Source organism: Morus notabilis, unplaced genomic scaffold (genome assembly GCF_000414095.1).
Source record: "Morus notabilis unplaced genomic scaffold, ASM41409v2 Scaffold1932, whole genome shotgun sequence".
NCBI classification, from domain to species: Eukaryota; Viridiplantae; Streptophyta; class Magnoliopsida; order Rosales; family Moraceae; genus Morus; species Morus notabilis.
In genome coordinates this window covers 35,760-55,990 of record NW_010361828.1, presented here as the reverse complement: position 1 = coordinate 55,990, position 20,231 = coordinate 35,760, and the positions used below count along the sequence as shown (strand labels likewise).

The following is a 20,231-nucleotide window of genomic DNA, read 5'->3' as shown; positions in this document are numbered from 1 at the left end:
AAACTGTTACAAAACACTAGCTCATTCATTTCATTGATTTAAGTTTTCAGTTTTAAGTTTCTACAGTTAAAAACTCTCAGAAAATGTAACATCTAACTTTTTCTGTTACAGTTAAAAATTCTCAGAAATATCACATCTCAACTCGAATTGAAAACTCGAATCGTAAAATAAACTAGGCCTAACTCTCTTTTTTTTATTTTTATTTTTTTATAAAATTTAAACTGTTGCAGAACACTAACATAACAATCTTCATTGAAATGACGCTGTCTCCTGAAAAATTCAGGAACTGATTATGCTAAAAACCCTCTACTTTTTTTTTTCTTTGTTCAGAACCTATTCACAAAATTGTTTTCCTCTGATATGGTGGTCCATTGGATTAAGCAAGAAATGAAAACAATTTCTAGAAGTTTCAGAACAAAATGGCAAGAAGCAGTCACCACAGTTTGGACATAAAAGCATCAATTTATAAGATTATTCTCGATCAACTGGAATCCAAGTTATGATGTCCTCCAATCTTGATTAGATGTTCCACAAACAATTCATACCTAAAACGGAGTTAATGGGGAAGTAAAACTCAAAATTATATGTAAACAGCGCATACCAACTCTATAACCATAATGTTTTCTTCCTTTTCGGCTCTTGTCAACACCAAGATGCAAATCCACTGCACCTCAAATGAGAGGTCTAGAGTTTCCATACAAAAATAACGAGGCATCCAATATAAGAGCCATTTTCGTTTGCACCTCTTTTCTAAGTTAAAAAAAAAGGTACAGAAATTGGAAAGAAAACATAATGATACAAAACCTAAGACGGTAAATAGAAACGAACTACATCGAACAGAAAATAAGAGAAAAAAGATGGGTAATCGATTTGGTTCTCTCAGAAAAGAGTTGCCGCAAGTTCAAACACCTCTGTCGCAACCTGGCTATACTCGGACTTTAGCTTCTCCTGTTCCTCTGCGGGCATATCTCCCTTGGCGGGCTTGGTCATAACCAGAACACAGCATGTTGGCCTCTTTGTGGCCCCTGCATTTGCAAGATCCTGAGGAAACACCATCGACGGATTAGACTACGATGACTTCACAAGGCTAACACTACTATCTATCTGAGAAAAACTTCATGGTACTAAAATTATAGGCAACTTCGGTCCTCCACGAAGAGCTGGTCCGACTTGTAACATGTAAAAGAAAAGGGTGGTAATGTTGATTATTATTCACTGTAACATTAAAGAATTTACCAATCGCATAAGTGTTATATCATTCAAAGTCATTTTTACACGGAGTAGATACTAAATACCATGGTATACACTATATTACGGTGTGGGATTGTTCTTTTATGAAGTAACGAAGATGAACTCTAAATTATAAAGTAATATGAAACAGAAAACCCCTTCAAAAGAGAAAGCAGAAAGTAATACTCAAAAGGCAGAGAAAAGGAAGAAATATGGCTAAATTTTTCATGAACTTACTTCTTTGGAGGTAATATATACGTAAGGAACGTCATTCTCTTCGCACAAAACTGGAACATGAGTGATCACATCAATAGGAGAAATGTTCCCAGCTATAACACACAATCTACAAAAAGAAAAAAAAAAGAACAAACAAAACCATCAAAAACTTCAACAAAGATAATAAATCTTACATTGATCCACTCTAAAAGCAATTTCAGAGTTGAAAAAAAGAAGAAAAAAAATAAAACAACGTTTTTTCAATCGAAACGAAAACCCACAGAAAGATTACAGAAATTTGAACAGAAAACTAACCCTTTGTCACCACGTTTTATGCCCTTTACCACCTCCTTCACTCCTCTCTTCAAGCATTTGTGCTCAGCAGCTATAACAACAACAAAAAAGAAAAAAAACCATTATCACTACAATAAATTACAAAATTATCATCAAAATTCCACATTCACACAACAAACAATACTGAAATTCGACTTTAGCCAATCGATTTTCCCTCATTTTCTTGGAAAGCAAACAGCTTTAATCATACCTTTGCGGACAAGCTTGAGGGTTCGCTTGGAGAGCTTCTTTCCGGCGAGAGGTTTGGCAATGGGAGCGAGAGCTTGAATCTTCTTCCTCTCCTTCTGGTGCGACTTTTCGGCTTCGCTATCGCTTCCCATCGTCTTCTTCTTCTTCTTCTTCTTCTTCTTCTTCTTCTTCTTCTGAAACTGGTTCTCCAATGGCCGAGAGAGAGAAAATCTGTTATCAGGGTTTCTCTTAACACTACTACTAGGGTTTAAGAGTTGGCCTCACACGTGCTAAATTATTTACACGTGTGAGAGCCGAATGGGCCAGCCTGGCCCAAACAAATTGTATTTGGGCCAAGCTGAGAATGGAGGCCCATAAAATATGGATCGGGGGATCTTAATCCGCTAGTAATTTATAAAGAGAATTGTAGGGTTAACGGAGAGACTCATCGTCATCTTCGTTCGTTGGGTTTTTCTCTCTTTTTCAAAGTTGCAGAGCTTTAGAGAGAGAAAGAGTAGAGAGAGAGAGAAAGAGTTGACAATGCCTACTATCAGCGTGGGAAGGGATCGTCTGTTCGAAGCGCTAGGGAAGACTTACAGTGAGCTAACGCCATTCTCATGGCTTGTTTTGTTTACCTGTTTTTTTTTTTTTTTTTTTTTTTTTTTTTTTTTTTTGCAATTTTGCAGCGCAGGAAGAGTTCGAGGAGTTATGCTTCAGCTTCGGAATTGAACTCGACGATGTGGTAAGAATTTTAGATTAAAATTATGGCTTTTTTGTTTCTTTTTTCTTTTCTTTTGAATTCTTGATAATTATCTTTTTTCTTTTCCAATTATGGATTGGTAATACTTTGTTGGAATTCTAAATTTCATCAGACAACTGAGAAAGCAGTTATTAGAAAAGAAAAGCACATGGACGAAAAAGCCGAGGAAGATGAAGAAGTCATTTATAAAATTGAAGTCCCTGCAAATAGGTAATTTTGATTTATTTTTCCCTCTAATTTCACGCACAAATGTATAAATAGTTTCGGTTATTTATTTATTTATTTTTTACTCTAGTTATATAATGGTGTGATTTGGCAGCTTGATTAAGTTACTAGTGTGTGTTCATGTGTACATAAGTTGATACATGTTATACATTTTTTCCATGAGTTTGATTTGTTTAATTGGGTAAATTTCGATTTTCAATATTAGGTTAGTTTAAATTGGGTTCTAGTAAATTATTAATTATCAAAAATTAGTTATTCTATCTGTATTTTTCTTTCATTTGACTCCATCCGATGCGTTAGTTGGAATTTCAATTGATAGAATCAACTTTGGTTTATTCTAATGGTTTGGCTCCAATTTTTGCGAAGCTGAGAATCGGATATGAAAGTGATTTTCGAAGATTCAAAAAAAGGTGGCTGTAATGAATATTTTATTTGATGTGTGCACAGATATGATTTGCTTTGCCTTGAAGGGCTTGCTCAGTCCCTCCGCATTTTCTATAAACAAGACAAGATACCTTCATATACACTGGCTAAAATCAGTTCGGACTCTATGATTAAAATGCATGTAAAACCTGAGGTATGTCTTAGAGATAAACAAACCGTTAATTGTAAGGTATTGATGTTCCAAAATGGTTCTATTCATTTCGTGGAACATGATCTCCATTTTCCTGTTGCAGACGTCCTTGATTCGGCCATATATTGTTTGTGCTGTGTTAAGAGGCGTAACTTTCGATGAAGCAAGATACAACAGCTTTATTGATCTCCAAGATAAGCTTCATCAAAATATCTGCAGGTGATGCATTTTGAGTTGCTTCTCTGCTCGAAAGTTTGAGCGTTTTGTTAGTTTCCAGCAATTTTCTTCTTTTCAGCACTATGGAGCGCGTGAAATATGAAATTTGGTAATGCATAAGAAGAATTGTGCGGTTTTAAAAGATGCTTGATTTGGTTGTTAAGATGTCCCAAAATTTGGATCAAGGGAAATTATCTCAAAGCAATTGAAAGAAGTGGTCAAAAAACTAATTACATGGCATGCTATAGAAATTGAACTTAAAGTGCTAAAGTTGGTAGGATACGCTATCATTTTTTTCTTTATCATATGGTCAAACAGTTTATGGATCTTTTTGTCCTAGTGTTTTCCTTTTATTTTGAATTTTTTTCTGTAACCTTAATGATGAGAATTGAGAAGTGGAGGAATCTAAGAAGAATTGTTAAGTCAGTGACATCATTTGTTCTTGGAATTATGATAAGTCGGTAAGATAACTTGATTGTCCTTTTTGTATAGAGATGTGACCTTGGAGATTCAGTTTGCTTGTTTTTGCTTTAAAATGTCACCAATACTACAATCATGGGACATGGATTATACAAATGCCTTTGGGCTTGTCTTGAGGTGCTCTATGGGTGTAGGTGGTAGGAGATCACCCAAATTTTCATTGCTCATGATACTTGTTATTATGTCTCGCTAATAGCCTAATGCACATTTGGCCTTTTCGCTTTATTTTTATGTTTTCTTGGTAGTTGACTTGGTTTTAAATACTTAATTTGACTTGGTTGAAGTGCATGAATCCACCTTTTCTGACAGGCGAAGAACCCTAGTTGCAATTGGAACTCATGACTTGGACACGTTGCAAGCCCCATTCACATATGAGGTGAGCTCTTCTAATGCCTCTATGTGTGTATTTGTTTTTGTTTTTGTTTTGTTTTTTTGATAATTTGTGTGTGTATTTGTTAACAGAGAGAGATTTTATGAACAAAAAGTGTCAAGTGAGTTCTAACATCATTTCTCCTTCAATGTATGTTATTTTATGTCTATGTCCTATTTCATACCTTGGTCATGGATCGTATTGGACTAGGAGAGTGATGAAGGACTAGAATAGGTTTAATTGACTTTAATAATTAAATTTTTATGATGTTTTAATATTTGATTTTGAATTTAAAGGTATGTTTACCTATTAGGTTTGCTTGAGATTATGTTTATCTCTTAGGATTATCTAGAATATTAGGCATTGGATTTGCTTTTGAATCAGGGTTGTTTTAGGCTTTGGCTTAGGACACTTTTATGATAAGTTTATTTTTAGAGAGGGTTTATGATTGTTGAATGAATATTCGATTATTTATTGAAAGTTCTGGTTTCCTTTCTCTTGAGTTCTTATTCTTCTTTTAAATCCTCTATTTCCTCTCTTCTACTTCGGTTTTCTTTCTCTTTTTTATTCCATCTTTTCTATCTAGATTCTCTCTCTCTCTCTCTCCCCCTATTTCCTCTCTTCTACTTCGGTTTTCTTTCTCTTTTTTATTCCATCTTCTCTCTCTCTCTCTCTCTCTCTCCTACATTAGAGAGATTGTAGTCAAGTCATATTGATGTTTTGGATTCTGTGCTACCACGAGATTCACTGGAGCCATTGCCGCAGACTCCTTTTTTAGTTTTATGTCTTGTTCTTGAACCTTCTATCATAAGGTGACTTGGGGAGCAAACATGAAACGTTTTGTTGTCTGCTCATCTCTGTTTGCTGGGATTCTTTTGGGTTTGTCTGCATGCATGTGGTTAATAGTAAGCTTCCCTGACAAATTATAGAAGAATTAATAAACATGGTTTAGCTCTTCCCAAATGTATGTTGCCTTCTTATATTACACACACACACGCACTCACTCACTGACAAATGAACACATTAAAACATTTCTCAAACTTTTAGATGCAATCCTTTTTTTTTTTTAAAAATAATTTAATTTGAGTCATACAAGTGAGTTGGCAGCTTATATTTATCTTTTTCGGTTCAGGCCTTGCCACCTTCAAGCATAGAGTTTGTCCCATTGAAACAGGTAAGTGTGTGGAATTTAATTCTTTTAATAGTTGTAATTGAATAAATAGATATGTTATCCTGTTAACATGAGTTCCTTTATTTGGTATAATTCAAATCTTTTGGTCTACATTTACTGCTTGTAAAATTCTACAGCTTCAAATAAGCAAATCTCTGTTATTTAGTGGCATATTTGACACCATAGCATTTTTCAAATGTTTTTTTTCCCTATATTTGTAAGGGAAATTTATGAAATTTCTCGTGTTTTTTTTTTCCTACATAGAAATTTTCTTTGTTTTTTGGGACCTCCTTTTTTGACTGTACATCAAATGGTTTATCTTCTGTTTTCTTATGGACCCTTGCAATTCTCTCTGTCTCTGTATATATGTCCCCCTTTCACTCCCTCCCTCTGTGAATCAATCAACAATTATTTTTATCACTTTTGCCCTGCATACAGTTTGTCCCATTGTCTCTGTCTTTGTATATATGTCCCCCTTTCACTCCCTCCCTCTGTGAATCAATCAACAATTATTTTTATCACTTTTGCCCTGCATCTGCTTTTGCTAGCTGTTGAGTAATTTGATTGATTGAACTTTTGTATACATTCATTGAAGTAATTTCTTGTTTGATTGATTGAACTTTCGTATACATTCATTGAAGTAATTTCTCGTTTGACATGTTGCAACTTAGGAGAGGAGCTTCAGAGTTGATGAGCTGATGGAGTTTTACAAAGTGAGTCCCAAACTAATACTGAAATTATGATGTACTTATTTGAGTGGTCATGCGTTTTCGTTGTTCTTTAGGCTAATTAGTGATATTAATTGGATTTCTCTCCAGCATATTTATGATGCATGTATATCCAATCATATCTTTGTGCAGTTCTATCTTATATAGCTATAGCTAGTTCCTCAGATCCTTGAAGAAAAACTAGAAAATCAATCTTATTTTGTTCTGATCCATGTTTTTCCACTATATTTGACAGTCAGATTTGAAGTTGAAGAAATTCTTGCACATTATAGAGGACTCATCAGTGTACCCTGTTATCTATGATAGCAATAGGTAAGATGATATTGAACCTACTCTATTTATTAGATTAGGTTCATTACTATTTATCCGATTATAAATTTCCTTTTTACCATGCATACATCAACTATAGTTATGGATTTCTGGTATTTAAGATGTTGAGTTCACATCATGTTGAATGATTTCACTGGTAATGTATACTTTTCTACTTATTTTCACTAAAAGTTATGTCTCTAGCGTCTGTAATTAACCTTTTAATTTGAAAATATTGGTTAGTGACAGTGTTTTAATTTTGGCAGAACTGTTTTGTCTTTGCCCCCAATTATCAATGGTGCCCACTCAGCAATCACTCTAAAGACAAAGAACGTTTTCATTGAATGTACAGCCACAGATTTGACAAAGGCCAAGATTGTTTTAAACACAATAGTATGGAAGAAAAAAAAGAGATGCATTTGTTTGGATGTTTTCTGGTTGTTGTTTTATTCATGCATGACAATAAATTCCTTTATTCTCTCAGGTAACCACATTTTCAGGTTATTGTGAAAAAAAGTTTGAGATTGAACCAGTCGAAGTTATATATTCTGATGGAAAGTCGTTTACATATCCTGATTTGTCTGTCTACAATATGAAAGTTCCTTTATCATATATTAATGGTGCCATTGGAGTCAACTTGGAAGCAGAAGAGGTATGCAGTTTTCTTCTTGTATTGTTATTTTTATTATTATTTCATTTATCTCTTTAATTGTTTCCTTTTAATTTTTTTATAGATAAGTTATCAAAGGCTGAATTGTAAAACCAACTGAATCACACTATTCAGGCAGCGGAGCAGTTTGGTTTCAACTAGATAAGTTATCAAAGGCTGAATTGTAAAACCAACTGAATCACACTATTCTGGCGGCGGAGCAGTTTGGTTTCAACCGTCGGTTTTCATATAAAAACTTTTAAACTATTTTCTTTATAGTTTTAAAGTTCTTTTGTCTAAAAATTGAACAAAATATAAATAAAATAAAGAAAGCCCTATCACTGTCAAAGCTACTTGGACTTAATTTTCAAGACCAAATGGAAGGTCTTCAAATCGTAGGCCCATCCACACATAGGAAAACCTAAGAAGGGTGCAGTGAAAACCGAAGAAAAGAGGTCATATTTACTGTATGTAGGAGACTGAGTTTTGTCAGTGATGTTGGAAATTGGAATCTTGGATGTGTCATGCTTTTAGAATTCACGTTGTGTCATCATACCAAATCAATAACAATTAAAGCCATTAAGTCGCAGAAAAAAAAAGCGACGCAGTGCAATGGAATGTGCACGTCTATGGCGTTATCATTCCAAGGTCTAGGGCTTGAATCTGCTATTCTGAAATTTGTGGGTTTTTCCCCCCTGTCCTAGAGGATTTATTTGCTTTGGTTTTGGCTTTACATATGAAAGGCCAAACGGCCAGCCTATTGACATAGGTGTGCGTCTTCAAAATTGATAATGGTACTTCTATGGCACATCTCAGCGGTTTACAATTGGTCATTTTCTTGATTTTTGATTTTTGGTTGGTTCGGACTACAATATGCCAAATAACTTACCAAAGTTAACTGGCGGATTGGTGGTATTAAGGAAATGTGTTTATAGGAGATTGTATATTATCTTTGCAATTGGTTTGTAATCTCTTTATTTGTAAAAATCTTAACCATAAGCGATTAGGCTATGCTAGGAAAGTGACGCATTTATTGTATGCTCATATTTGTAGATACAGTGGATGTGTTAGTTTTCTAATAGTGTAATCTCCTATGGCCAATGATTTTACTAATAATCTGATTAAAAATGAACTACAAAGATAACATACACCTATATCACATTTCCTGTTCCTGAACAGGTGGCATGTCAACACTTGCCTTGGTTGTTTAAAAACAAAACCATTTTTGAGGTGTTCCATTTTGCAGTTGGATTAAAATCGGACCATATTGATTTTCACTTATTAAATGTGGAAAAGTGGTATGTGCGCATCCATTCCATTGCACTGCTTCATATTTCGTGCGGTTCCATTTTATTTGTTTTTACAAAATTGATGTGTCTAGGAGTCCCACATCGCTTATAAAACTCCTCTTCATATATACAAATTTCCTTCTCTTAATTTTTCATCCCTTATCCCTCGGTTGCTAAAGCTGGTAGGCCTACCATGGTGGGCTTCCATTTAGTTTTATCACTCAAATGAAGAGTATGAAGATGTATGCCCCTCCTTAAACACTCTTAGATTCATGCTCCAAGATTTATGCCCCTCCTTTAACACACTTAGATTCATGCTCCTTCCTTTTCCTTTTAAAATTATATTAAGAGGGGAACAATTTAAAAGAAAGGGGATAAAACCAAAGAAGTGAACTAAGGGGAAAATATTTCCTAAATTGATTCAAGTGTCATTAGCTTCATTATTTTATTTTATTATTTGAATTTCAACGAAGAAAAGAGTTAAAATTTAAAAAAGGAAAGGAAAAAAAAAAGGAAATGGTTCAAAATTTTTACATAGAGACCAAAGGTTAAAATCGAGCTGAACCGATGCTCTAATGGTGCGGTTCGACTTCCGAGTGGTCTTTGTTTTGAAAAATGCAAAGTGAGAGCTTGGTTCTATTGTGATATATATATATATATATAATTTTTTTTTTCTTTTTGAAAAAGCAACACAAGCAGGACCAACTTTTGGTCCTAATTTGATATCCTCGTTGGTGGCAGGATATAGTTTTAGATTACTGATAGTCTTATGGTCATGTTTTTGTCACCTTCTTTCACACACTGCAAATGTTAATGTTATCTGTCCTCTGCCTGCGTTTATGGTTTATGAAGTTGCTGACACTATTATTTACGTTTTTATTTTATGTTTATTTTAATGTAACTAATCTAAGCCAAATAAGTTTTGTTGGACATTCATGTTCTATTTATTTTGAGCATATTCTCTTCCTTCAGGTCACTAGTTTGCTAAATCGGATGCAATTACACGCTGACAAGTCTGTTTTAGGCAACAATGAGTGCAGCATTAATGTAGCTGTGCCTCCAACTAGAAGTGACGTGCTTCATCCATGTGATGTTATGGAGGTATGATATTTAAGAGGTTTTTTAGCATACCGGTTCTTGTTGAAGGTACCGTCTCTTTTGGCTATTCAACCGGGTGTGCTTTAACACATTGTTTCTCAGGATGTTGCAATTGCTTATGGATATAACAAGATACCAGAAGGAAAGATTCTATCTTTGAAGCCGCTTCCCTTGAATGAGCTCAGTGACCTTATCCGGAGGGAGGTAAGGAAAGGCAAAACCCGTAATTGATAAATTTATTTTTACATATCTATGGCCTTTCATATTTTACCTTTTTTGTATTTTTTTCCCTTTCTTTGCTAGGTTTTTGGTCCTTCATTAATTATTCCTTTTTTGTTATATTTTTAGATTGCTATGAATGGATTTACAGAGGTCTTGACCTTTATATTGTGCTCTTGGAGAGAGAATTTCACCATGTTAAATCGTAAAGATGGCAAATCAACAGCAGTGGTTATTGGAAATCCCCGTTCCTCTGATTTTGAGGTTTGCATTCTCCATCACCTTCCTGTGTTTTTTGCCAGTCTTATCGTGCCATGTCATTAAGTTGGTTTTGTTGCCAGAAGATAATCGATTTATTTCATTCCCATTGAGTTTTTTGATTGTTTTTTCCTTGCTTTAGTATCAGTAGAGTCGCAAAAAAAAAAAAAAAAAAAAAGATTTGTTTTGTTCTGTGTCTAAGCCTAAAATTTTGGCATTTTTTATCCCCAGATAAACTGGTGCAAACTTTTGTATTATGACTATCTTTTCCGGTCATTTTCTTCTTGAAATTTCATATGTGATCCCTATTATTTTAGGATATCAGATTTCTTCTCGTTCTTTTTCTTCCCCCTTTAAGTAAAATTTGATACAGCTGTGATTTAAACAGGTTGTGCGAACCAGTTTGATGCCTGGGATATTGAAGACTGTTGGACATAACAAGGATCATCCAAAGCCAATAAAGGTAAACTAATATTTCTTATTATGCATTTGTTTTCAACTTTTTTTTTTTTCTTTTTTTAATAAGCATAAGAATTTATTAAGAATAAAGAAAAATTTCTTACAAAACTAAAACATAAAAGAAAACCTAATAAAAAACCTAAAAAATAAGAAAACAAAACCAAATGTAAACAAAATAAAACAAAAATAAGAAAATCCGAATTCTGAACATCTGCACTTATTCATTTCAGGTTTATTTATTTATTTATTATTATAAAGAAAATTTTCTTACGAAACTAAAACATAAAAGAAAAACCGAACAAAAAAACCTAAAAACAAGAAAACAAAACCAAATGCAAAGAAAATAAAACAAAAATAAGAAAAGCCGAATTCTGAATGTCTGCATTTTCTTATTCATTTCGGGTTTATTTATTTGTTTATTTATTTATTTACTATTATTATTATTATTATTTTTTTTGTGGAAATGCAAATGCTGAACAACAGTGAGCATGAAAGGGGTGGTATCATTACCGAATTCTATTTTACTTTATTTTGAATTGCAAATTGTATGCTCAAATTAATGTTTAGTGATTTTACCTAATAGAGGAGCAGTACGTTGTTTCTTTTTGTCACATTGATATAGACGGGTTTTATGTGTTTATAAATGGGAACATTTTTAAAATAATATTTTTGCTTTCTGTGTTTCTATGATAATATTCTTTCTGCTTTTTAGTTTTTACCAGTGCATGCTTGCATTAAACTTTTTCCCTTTTTAATGCTCATTAGATTTTTGAAGTGGGTGATGTAGCAGTACTGGATGAGACGAAAGATGTTGGTGCAACAAATCGTCGCCAGCTAGCAGCACTATATTGTGGTGCTACCTCTGGATTTGAGGTAAATACAGTGATCTTGGCAACAACTTTGGTCTTTACCATTACCAAAATAGAAGAACAAAACTCTGATTCTTTACATGAGTGGTTGTGTAAATCTGTTTTATAATCTCACATCTCCACGTTTTCTAAACCCTTAAATGTGGAATTTTACGCTTTGTATGTGTATTTTGACTGTTAAAGCGAAGTTTGTTGGATTTATCACCACATTTAATGTTTTCGTCTTTAGCTGATACATGGCCTCGTGGATCGGATTATGGAAGTGATTGGAGCTGAATTTGTTGAGCGTGATGAGCATGATGGGTACTTTATAGAACCTTCAAATGTGAGTAATTTCTCAGTTGCTATTTTTATTTGCTACATTTGGACGTTTTGCGTTAATATACTTATTATGTTCATATCTTCCATTTTCCAAAGGAACCCGAGTATCTCCTGGGCAGACAAGCCAACATCATTTATTATAAGAAACGGATTGGCACTTTCGGCATTGTGCACCCTGAGGTAGGTTTCATTGTATAATTACTTTTTTTTTTTTAAAGGCTTCATCTATAAGTTACCATTGGGTCTATGTCGAACATAAACCAAGAAAGTCCCATCAAATGTCTTGGCGACATTTGCTATAACGCCATTTTCTTCCCCGTTCGCCTCCCAAACTTTCAACAGAAGGAAAGATTTTATTTATTGTATAAAAAGAGTTATACATTACGTTACACAATTTGACTGCAGCCAATTGTTTCCACATATGCACACGATTTCGAGTGAACTACAAGTTCAACTGAAACTTTTGACGCTATTAACTGTTGAATTATGTCTTTTCAGGTATTAAACAACTTTGACATTCCTGATCCATGCTCTTTCGTAGAACTTACAATTGAAAGTTTCTTGGACAAGAATCACTAGTAGACCTGCGACTTGGAACATCAGAGCGAGAGTAGTGTATTTTTGTCCCTGGAAAAGGGTTTTTATACAGCGATTAAACATTTTTATGCCATTCTTCTTAACACTTGGGGTCGAAATTTTATGGTTGATCAGATCTCTAGACTCTGACAGTGTTTTATTTAATTTAGCATTCTACTTTTTGTTTGAGATCCTGGTTAGAGCTTATAAACAAAGCGATTGATCCAGTTTTGTTCTGCTCATACGAGTGCATTATTTCTTTTATCCTCTAGTTCTCAAACTGTAAACAAGCCAAAAAGGCTGACTTATCATCTAAAGTATTTATACCCAACATTTAACCTATTAGTGCCCAAACAACAAAACCAAATGTAAAACACTACACAAAAAGGCTAGACAAAGCCATACTTTTGCGCTTTTGACACCACAAACCAGTGCTTTCTTTGTAGCCTCATTTCATTTCTGCATCTATAGATTTCACTGCGGTGTAAAACACTTGGGGATGCCAATCATTCATGTGACTCCTGTGATACGCCTTCTTTGGATTTGGCCTTGTTGCCACAATATCACAATGCTTCTTCAATGGCTGAGACTCCTTTCGAGCTTCTTCTACTATATTGTGAAACCCTGCGGGACCACCTGATGGAACTCTGGTAATTCTCATGGGATGTTTCCCCCAAACCTTCTTCTTGTCAGTAATTTCTACAACCAAACGATCTGGCACTATGAACGAGATGCCAAATTTCCGCGGCTTGGCTCTTACCGAGCAAAAATCCATCTTTTAAGCGTCTATGGTGGGTTGATCAGTAAACAACCGGCCTCTTCAACTTTACGTCTCTTCTTTTCTAGTTGTGTGAGTGTGAAGTTGGACGTGAGCTTGTTCAATTGGACTGCAAAATGAGAGCTCTATTATCTTTATTTGTGGATGAACTATGACATTTTAAAGACTGACGAAAGAGGAAAATAAAAATAATACTTGAAACTATGGCTTTTGCGGATAAGTACTTGAATACTATGGATTCAAAAAGCAGTTGGTTTCGCTTTACCATTACTGGTTTCATGATATTGCAGCTGCTAGTGGTTTGGTGTGCTTTACCATTTGACTTCAGGAATTATAATTTTTTTATTTTTTGTCTTTTTGTCTAAATTCAGTAGTGCGAGAATTTTATTCTTTCATGGGACTTTTTCCTTTGTTGTTTGTTCTTATTTTTGCTGGAATATATAAGACCCTGGCCAGCTAGCCAGCTAACGGCCCATGTTGTAGTTGACTGGGTGATTATTTATTTACTTTAAGTCCATGGTAACATGGTCTATATTACGCATTAGAGAATTCTTTTCATTACCGAAAAATTATTATTTTAACCGTTAGATTAATTTATAAACATTTAATTTATAAGTATTCACATTAAAAAGTTACATCTCGTGACATATATAGAGCTAGTCCTATTTGTAGATTAGATCTAAAAATTAATTCAACAACGGTTAAAATAATAATACTTACTACCTATCAATCATAAAAGAGGACAGGTCATACTCTAGAAATTCCTACTTTTTCTTTTTTTCCTTTTCTTCTTCTCTTTCGATTTTTTCAGGTAGTGATGGGAGAAATCCATATGAATGTTCTTATTTTCTTTGAGAAAGTTATTATATATATGTATATATTTTTTTTGTTGCTATATATTTTTGAAGAGAACTTAATGTTGTATGTCGCAGAGAGCTACTATATAAAATAAAAAATGACAGAACTTCAATTTCTGCAATATTGTGGTAAGAGATTATTCAGAACTTTTTTTTTTTTTTTTTTTAAAGCCAGCTAACCAAATACCACAAAAAGAAAATTGAAAAAGAAGTGGCTAGAGAGCACATAAAAAAGTTAAAACAAAGAAAAATCATATCTTGATAGTATTGAGATTTTAGTATTACCTGTTCTAGCTTTTCATTTTCCCAGAGTCGAATATAATCTAAAAGGTGAGCTACAGCAAATGACAAGAAGAGAAGTTCTACATACATTTCAAGCAAGAAAAAAAAGAGTACTTATAGAAAATAGAGATAGAAAAAGGCCCAATTAATTGGTCAATAAATAGATCTGGCTTCTTTGACAAGCTAATAACCACCAGGCACCAACTTCTGATGTCATATTAATTAATTCATTTCCATTTAAGCTTTGTATTTTTTTTTGGTCTCCCTAAAAATGGCTTGTAAATCTTTGTTCATTGATTTTGCATAAAATCTAGGTTCAGAAAATTGGATGGCAAGGAAATTTCACAAGATAGAATTTAAGAATTTGAAGAAAATCTAGATTAAAAGTAAGTTTTTTTTAAGGAAAAATTTCATTCCAAATTAACAAATTACGTACTTAATAATAGTCGCAAATGACCACCCTAAACATTGATTGGATCTACCAGTAAAGACGAATGAAGCACATTGGCGAATATAAGTGCCAAGACTTAACGGGAAAAGACCCGCTCGACACAAATAAAATAGAGCGCGGCCAAAGCTCGTTACAACGAACCACTAAAGTCAATTGATACAACCAGTCGACCAAGATCAAGCTCTAAATACTGAGGATACAAGCGACGCGGCCTACAAATAAATCTGGCAGTAAACAAACACACACTATCGATAACGAAATCAGACGAGTGGGACACACAAAGAAAATTGAAGTGTGGAAAAACCACCTCCGTTATCAAAATAACTAAACATGGCGAAAACAATTACACCTTTATTAAAATTAACATTATACTACGAAAACTATGAATGGTCTCAGCTAAACGGGAAGAAACACTAGGGACAAGCCGGTCACCACAATACAAACACCAAAGAACCTAAATATGAGTAGAGTCATTGTAGAAGAATCGTGACCACCGTTGGCGAAAATAAAATTGAAAGCAACCCAGACAAAGCTTCGCACCAGAGATTTGCCAGAAACCTTCCACTTCTGGCACCATCGGAAGCCACCATACCATGACTCCACCTCCAATACTAGTCATCTCAAGACACTTGCCGCCCCTCCTCAGAACCACATCGATGAGGAGGCCGAGACCTTAGAGCAACGGTGGCATCAGACTCCAACTTTTTAGATCTACACCTCCATCGCCCATGGACCACGCCTATCATTGGCCTACCAAACCCACATGACCTTAGCAACCGGGGCCAAGAGTTTGAAGACCAGCCATGGATGGTGCCAAAATCCGGCCCTAAGAAGGGATCCCAAACTCAAAATCCTAACAGCACCACTTAAGAGAAAAGGAGAGGGAAATAAGAACGTGGTTTAGATTAAAAGTAAGTTTATTGTATCCTTTTTACACTGATTTACCAAGATGTGAGATTATAACACCGGATTATGCCATGAATAGGGCACTGAATAGAGGCTTCTCAAATAATTGGTTGTTTAATGCAAAACTTTCAATGAACGACAAGAATGGTTCGAGACGATCGTGGTAATAAAATAAATACTAATAACAAACTTGCAAAGAATAAGTAAAAACAAGAAAAACACGAGAAATAATCAAGAGAACATTATCGTTATTTTCATCACGTTGTTATTGTACATTAAATTACAATCTCATAAAAGGCCATATATACAGACCTATAATCATAAATTAGGACAATACTACTTTAACTAGAATAAAAGACCAATTACAAGGTGTAAATTTGTAGGTTTGTAGAATACCAAAGATCCACGGTACGTTATAGAATTCACAAGGGGTTATTAGAATACCAAATATCCGCACAATAATCAGTTTATTTATGTATAACACTCTCGGTTAAAAATGTGTCTCGTTAAAACCTTTCCAAGTAAAAATTCTGTGGACAAAAATCTTAATAAAAGAAAAATAGTAAATTACTTTTATATACGTCACTCTCGGTTAAAAATGTGTCTCGTTAAAACCTTTCCAAGTAAAAATTCCGTGGACAAAAATCTTAATAAAAGAAAAACAGTAAATTACTTTTATATACGCTACTAAAATTAACTCATTAAAAACCTTATCAAGAAAATCTCGTGAGACAAAATCATAGATCATAGTTCCATTGGAAACAATAAAGAATATTGAACACCTTCTAAATATGTTTAGAAAATAAATAAAAATCATCAACATATGAAGTCAAAAGATTATAGATAATACCCCACATATATGTAACTTAGCAACAATGATATAGAAACTCGCCTTGAAGATTAGGCACAATGAACATATGAAAAAACGACATTAATCTCTTTCTCACGCGGGACAAGAGTTTTACTTTAAAATTTTCAATTTTATGAGTATACTTGAGTATCAATTTCTCATTTACCCATGCATCATTGTGAGTGTATGAGTATATCATTTCGATTGAGAATATGAATCCACCTTGACCCAAGCATAATTAGGGCTTTTATTCTTTTAAAAATGGAAAGCACTGCAGAGGCCTACCTTCGAAAGGGTATATCAATAGTTGTTAAGACTGTTCCGATTCCAAACATTTCTTCAATAATGCCCAAACACGAGAAACGATATATGCTTGTAGAATTGCAGGTCTTGAAGTGTAGAATATTACAAATAAGCCAAATACTGCTGCACCTTATTGTGGATGGAAGAACAATGTGCAAGGTCATGTATGTAGTTTTTCATCTCGCGGGTGGGACCTTCTATATAGCGATCTTGTATATTGGTAATGATGGTCTTTTTGAGGTACTTACTTTCAACCATCTTGAGATGTTTTTGGTCACTCTCCTTTCACTACAATAAATTTCAATAATATAAATAAATATACATATATATATATTCTTTTAGGTGACAGCAACACATGTGGATACGCTCTTTGGAGAGGAAGATTCTGACAATGAAGTTTTGAAATTATTGATAGCTCCAAAAAATCCTAGAAAACGGTTGGAGAGGCAGCTGAACAAGCCAAGATTCTTCTGAAGTATGTAGGCGAAACTTGTAGCAACGAAGTTAAGCTCCTTCTTGTGAGATAGATAACCAATGTTCCCAAAGTGCAGGAGGTGGTATATGATATTTTTGGGAAAGAAGTTGTTGGGAAAATACGGATCCCTTGACAGAATTATCAAAGAATAATTGAGAAATAAAAATAGACACAAGATAATTTGTTGTCAAAGAAAATCAGACAAAAATTCACCATATGAGGAAAATTATAACAACTACACACTCTAGATTTTCCTTTTACCCAAGACCCAATTACATCCGAGAAGAATTTTTCCCACAAAAAATTCTTTCTAACAAGCTCTCTCTTTTCTCACACTATTGAACTTCTGACTTTGGGATGCCTCTTGTTGAAGAACCACATCCCATATTTATAGGCATTTTCACATGGTAATGGATAGCCTTGCTCCAGCTGTGAAGGTCTTCACCGCCTCTAGCTTCTTCTACCTCCTCCTTCTTCTACGTTCTTCTTTGCAATACCAAAAACAGCTGCCCAAGATTGACTTCTCCTTTTCTATACTCCCAAGTATTTTCAGAAGAAGCAAGAAAGACAATTTTCTTCTTCAACTTTGATCTTCACATTTTATCCTAGACTTCTTTTTATTTTTTTAATCAATATTCAACAGATGTCATAATAAATTTTGATGTTGAGGATGTTACTATGGGAGACGCTATTCAAGTGTTGGATTAGTGGTACTTTAGCCAAATCGCACATCAATTTCAGACTAAACGCTTTGTCTACATTTTAGCTGAGTCCCACATCGGTGGTGGTGGACTAAACCCTGTGTCTTTTTTAAGCTTATAAATAAGAGCTTCGTTTATTATTTTAATCATCCCGAACTAAATAAGAGCTTGGTGGACGAATTCGTATTTTTTCATCACCTCAGTATGCAAAGAATGATTGAAACTGTATAAACATGTGATCTTTGTGCTAGATTTTAAATGATCTAAACATAATCTAAACAAGATCAAAAATAATAATCTAGCTAAAAATCTAAAAATACCATATAAATTTATTTGGGATTTAGGCATACATTCAATTGGACAAAGAATGTTACCTCTTTCGGTGGGCAGCGGAGACAACCCGTTCATGGTCGCCGGAAAACGTTAATGGCCGGCCGGAAGTGAGTGGAGGAGCTGCAAGCATGAGAAAGAATGATAAGAGGTGCTCTTGAGCTCCTCCCTATCTCTCCCTCTCTCCACCGTTCGGCCACACCACAAAAAATGCCCCACAAGCTCAAGGCCCCACAACTAAAGAAGGGGTGCTGCCTCCCTTAAACTAAAACCAATTGGGCACTAAGGGGTTTTAACCAATATTCATTGGAGAGGGTATCTAGTCCAATAGGCTGATTAAATATTATGAGATAAAGGGAGTTCAAATGCCTCAAGCGAGTTCATAAAACAAATGTTCATCCCATTATGAACCGATATTTAATATACATGCATGTGTTAATTCACATTAACACAGTTGTCTATAAAATGCTTTAATTAATTACAAAGTGAATTATTATGATTATAGAAGTCCACATAAAAATATTTCAACAGTCTCCCACTTGGACGACATAATCATACAACAAACATTCACTCATCACATCATAAGCATCAACTAAGAATCTTACATAATAAACACAAGCTCAAAACAGTCATGCAAAATAACGTACTGACATGATATAATCATTATACATAATTTGACGCTAGAGATTCATCAAAGCATGACGAAAACTTTAATATATGGATAAAAAACAATGATAGAGACTAACAACCAGATGTCTCTTTTTAACTCGTCACTTTACCAACTAAAAAGTGTGTCAACACAACATCACATATAAAGTGACAGATCCATGAATATGCATGTATTATTTAAGACATAAGCAATCATTATCAATAACAACATGTCACACACAAATGACAGTAAACTCCAATTAACTCAATACAACTACAGGCTCCTTGCAGTCCCGAGTGAGATGCGTGTTCTTAAAACACTTAATAGGTAAACTTTTAGTGGAACTGCCAACATGTTGTTTATAGGCATGTTTTCAGTAACAATGAGGTCTTTTACAATTTCTCTTTACAAAAATAGAACACACCATCATTATGCTTGAGCGGACAATGCTCCTAGTGTTCTAAGAGAAATATACTATTATGAAACTTTTACAACACAGTTTCAGCCGGTCCAGAAATGGAGTGAACTACTCCTAGTGCTAAAATAAGGTTCCACAATCACATCACACAAATAGCCTCACGATACGCTATATACTCCGCATCACAGTCAAGGACGCTACGAGTATCTATTTGACACTTTTCAACAAAGTAGCTCCTCCTTTTATCATTTATGCAGCCTGATTAATCGGCATCACGAGATCCAACTATAACAAAAGTGTTGGTTCGCCGATACACAACTATCTGGTACTTCATTCCCAATTAATTCAGTAATAATAACAATAATCACTCAAGTACCGAATCTGCACGTTAACAACAAACACAATAATAAGACGTGTGCATACTTGAGCACACATCAGGCTGCCAAAGACATAAACATAAGGGACAATTTTATCTGATTTCTCTTACTTCACCATAAGGACATTACACCTTTGAGAGTTTGTCACTTTAACTAACAATGCTTACTAGGGGAACAAGAATGCATACTGAACCTGTTCGAAATAAGAACAATATATGTCCACTGAGACGAACAGAAAATGTACTTATCCTTGTCACGGAGAATCTACATGCCTAGAACATAAGAGGCATTTTCAAGATTCTCAAACCAAAGTGA

The 20,231-nt window shown here is 34.4% G+C and overlaps 2 protein-coding genes across 2 annotated transcripts; one reads left to right on the top strand and one right to left on the bottom strand.

Annotated features, from left to right (window-relative positions):
- Positions 1-609: 609 nt before the first annotated feature.
- Positions 610-2,180, bottom strand: LOC21388789 (H/ACA ribonucleoprotein complex subunit 2-like protein). Its single transcript, XM_010100722.2, has 4 exons — positions 1,991-2,180; positions 1,762-1,831; positions 1,468-1,573; positions 610-1,041 (listed from the first exon to the last, which is right to left on the bottom strand). The coding sequence occupies exons 1-4, from the start codon at positions 2,118-2,120 to the stop codon at positions 880-882; spliced, it is 468 nt and encodes a 155-aa protein (XP_010099024.1). The 5' UTR covers positions 2,121-2,180; the 3' UTR covers positions 610-879.
- Positions 2,181-2,440: 260 nt separating this feature from the next.
- LOC21388788 (phenylalanine--tRNA ligase beta subunit, cytoplasmic) lies at positions 2,441-12,879 on the top strand. Its single transcript, XM_010100721.2, has 19 exons — positions 2,441-2,566; positions 2,655-2,710; positions 2,841-2,938; positions 3,401-3,530; positions 3,631-3,746; positions 4,533-4,599; positions 5,726-5,767; positions 6,436-6,477; positions 6,728-6,804; positions 7,068-7,194; positions 7,286-7,453; positions 9,712-9,840; positions 9,940-10,041; positions 10,186-10,320; positions 10,703-10,777; positions 11,539-11,646; positions 11,872-11,967; positions 12,060-12,143; positions 12,462-12,879. The coding sequence occupies exons 1-19, from the start codon at positions 2,509-2,511 to the stop codon at positions 12,540-12,542; spliced, it is 1,791 nt and encodes a 596-aa protein (XP_010099023.1). The 5' UTR covers positions 2,441-2,508; the 3' UTR covers positions 12,543-12,879.
- Positions 12,880-20,231: the final 7,352 nt, after the last annotated feature.

Bases quoted from the DNA above. Each gene is read 5' to 3' on its own strand.
- LOC21388789 (XM_010100722.2), bottom strand. From the start codon at position 2,120: ATGGGAAGCGATAGCGAAGCCGAAAAGTCGCACCAGAAGGAGAGGAAG. The intron at 1,832-1,990 runs GTATGATTAAAG...TTGTTGTTATAG, and splicing joins CCTCAAGCTTGTCCGCAAAG to CTGCTGAGCACAAATGCTTG. The intron at 1,574-1,761 runs GTTAGTTTTCTG...TTCTTTTTGTAG, and splicing joins ATAAAACGTGGTGACAAAGG to ATTGTGTGTTATAGCTGGGA.
- LOC21388788 (XM_010100721.2), top strand. From the start codon at position 2,509: ATGCCTACTATCAGCGTGGGAAGGGATCGTCTGTTCGAAGCGCTAGGG. The intron at 2,939-3,400 runs GTAATTTTGATT...ATGTGTGCACAG, and splicing joins ATTGAAGTCCCTGCAAATAG to ATATGATTTGCTTTGCCTTG. The intron at 5,768-6,435 runs GTAAGTGTGTGG...GTTGCAACTTAG, and splicing joins AGTTTGTCCCATTGAAACAG to GAGAGGAGCTTCAGAGTTGA.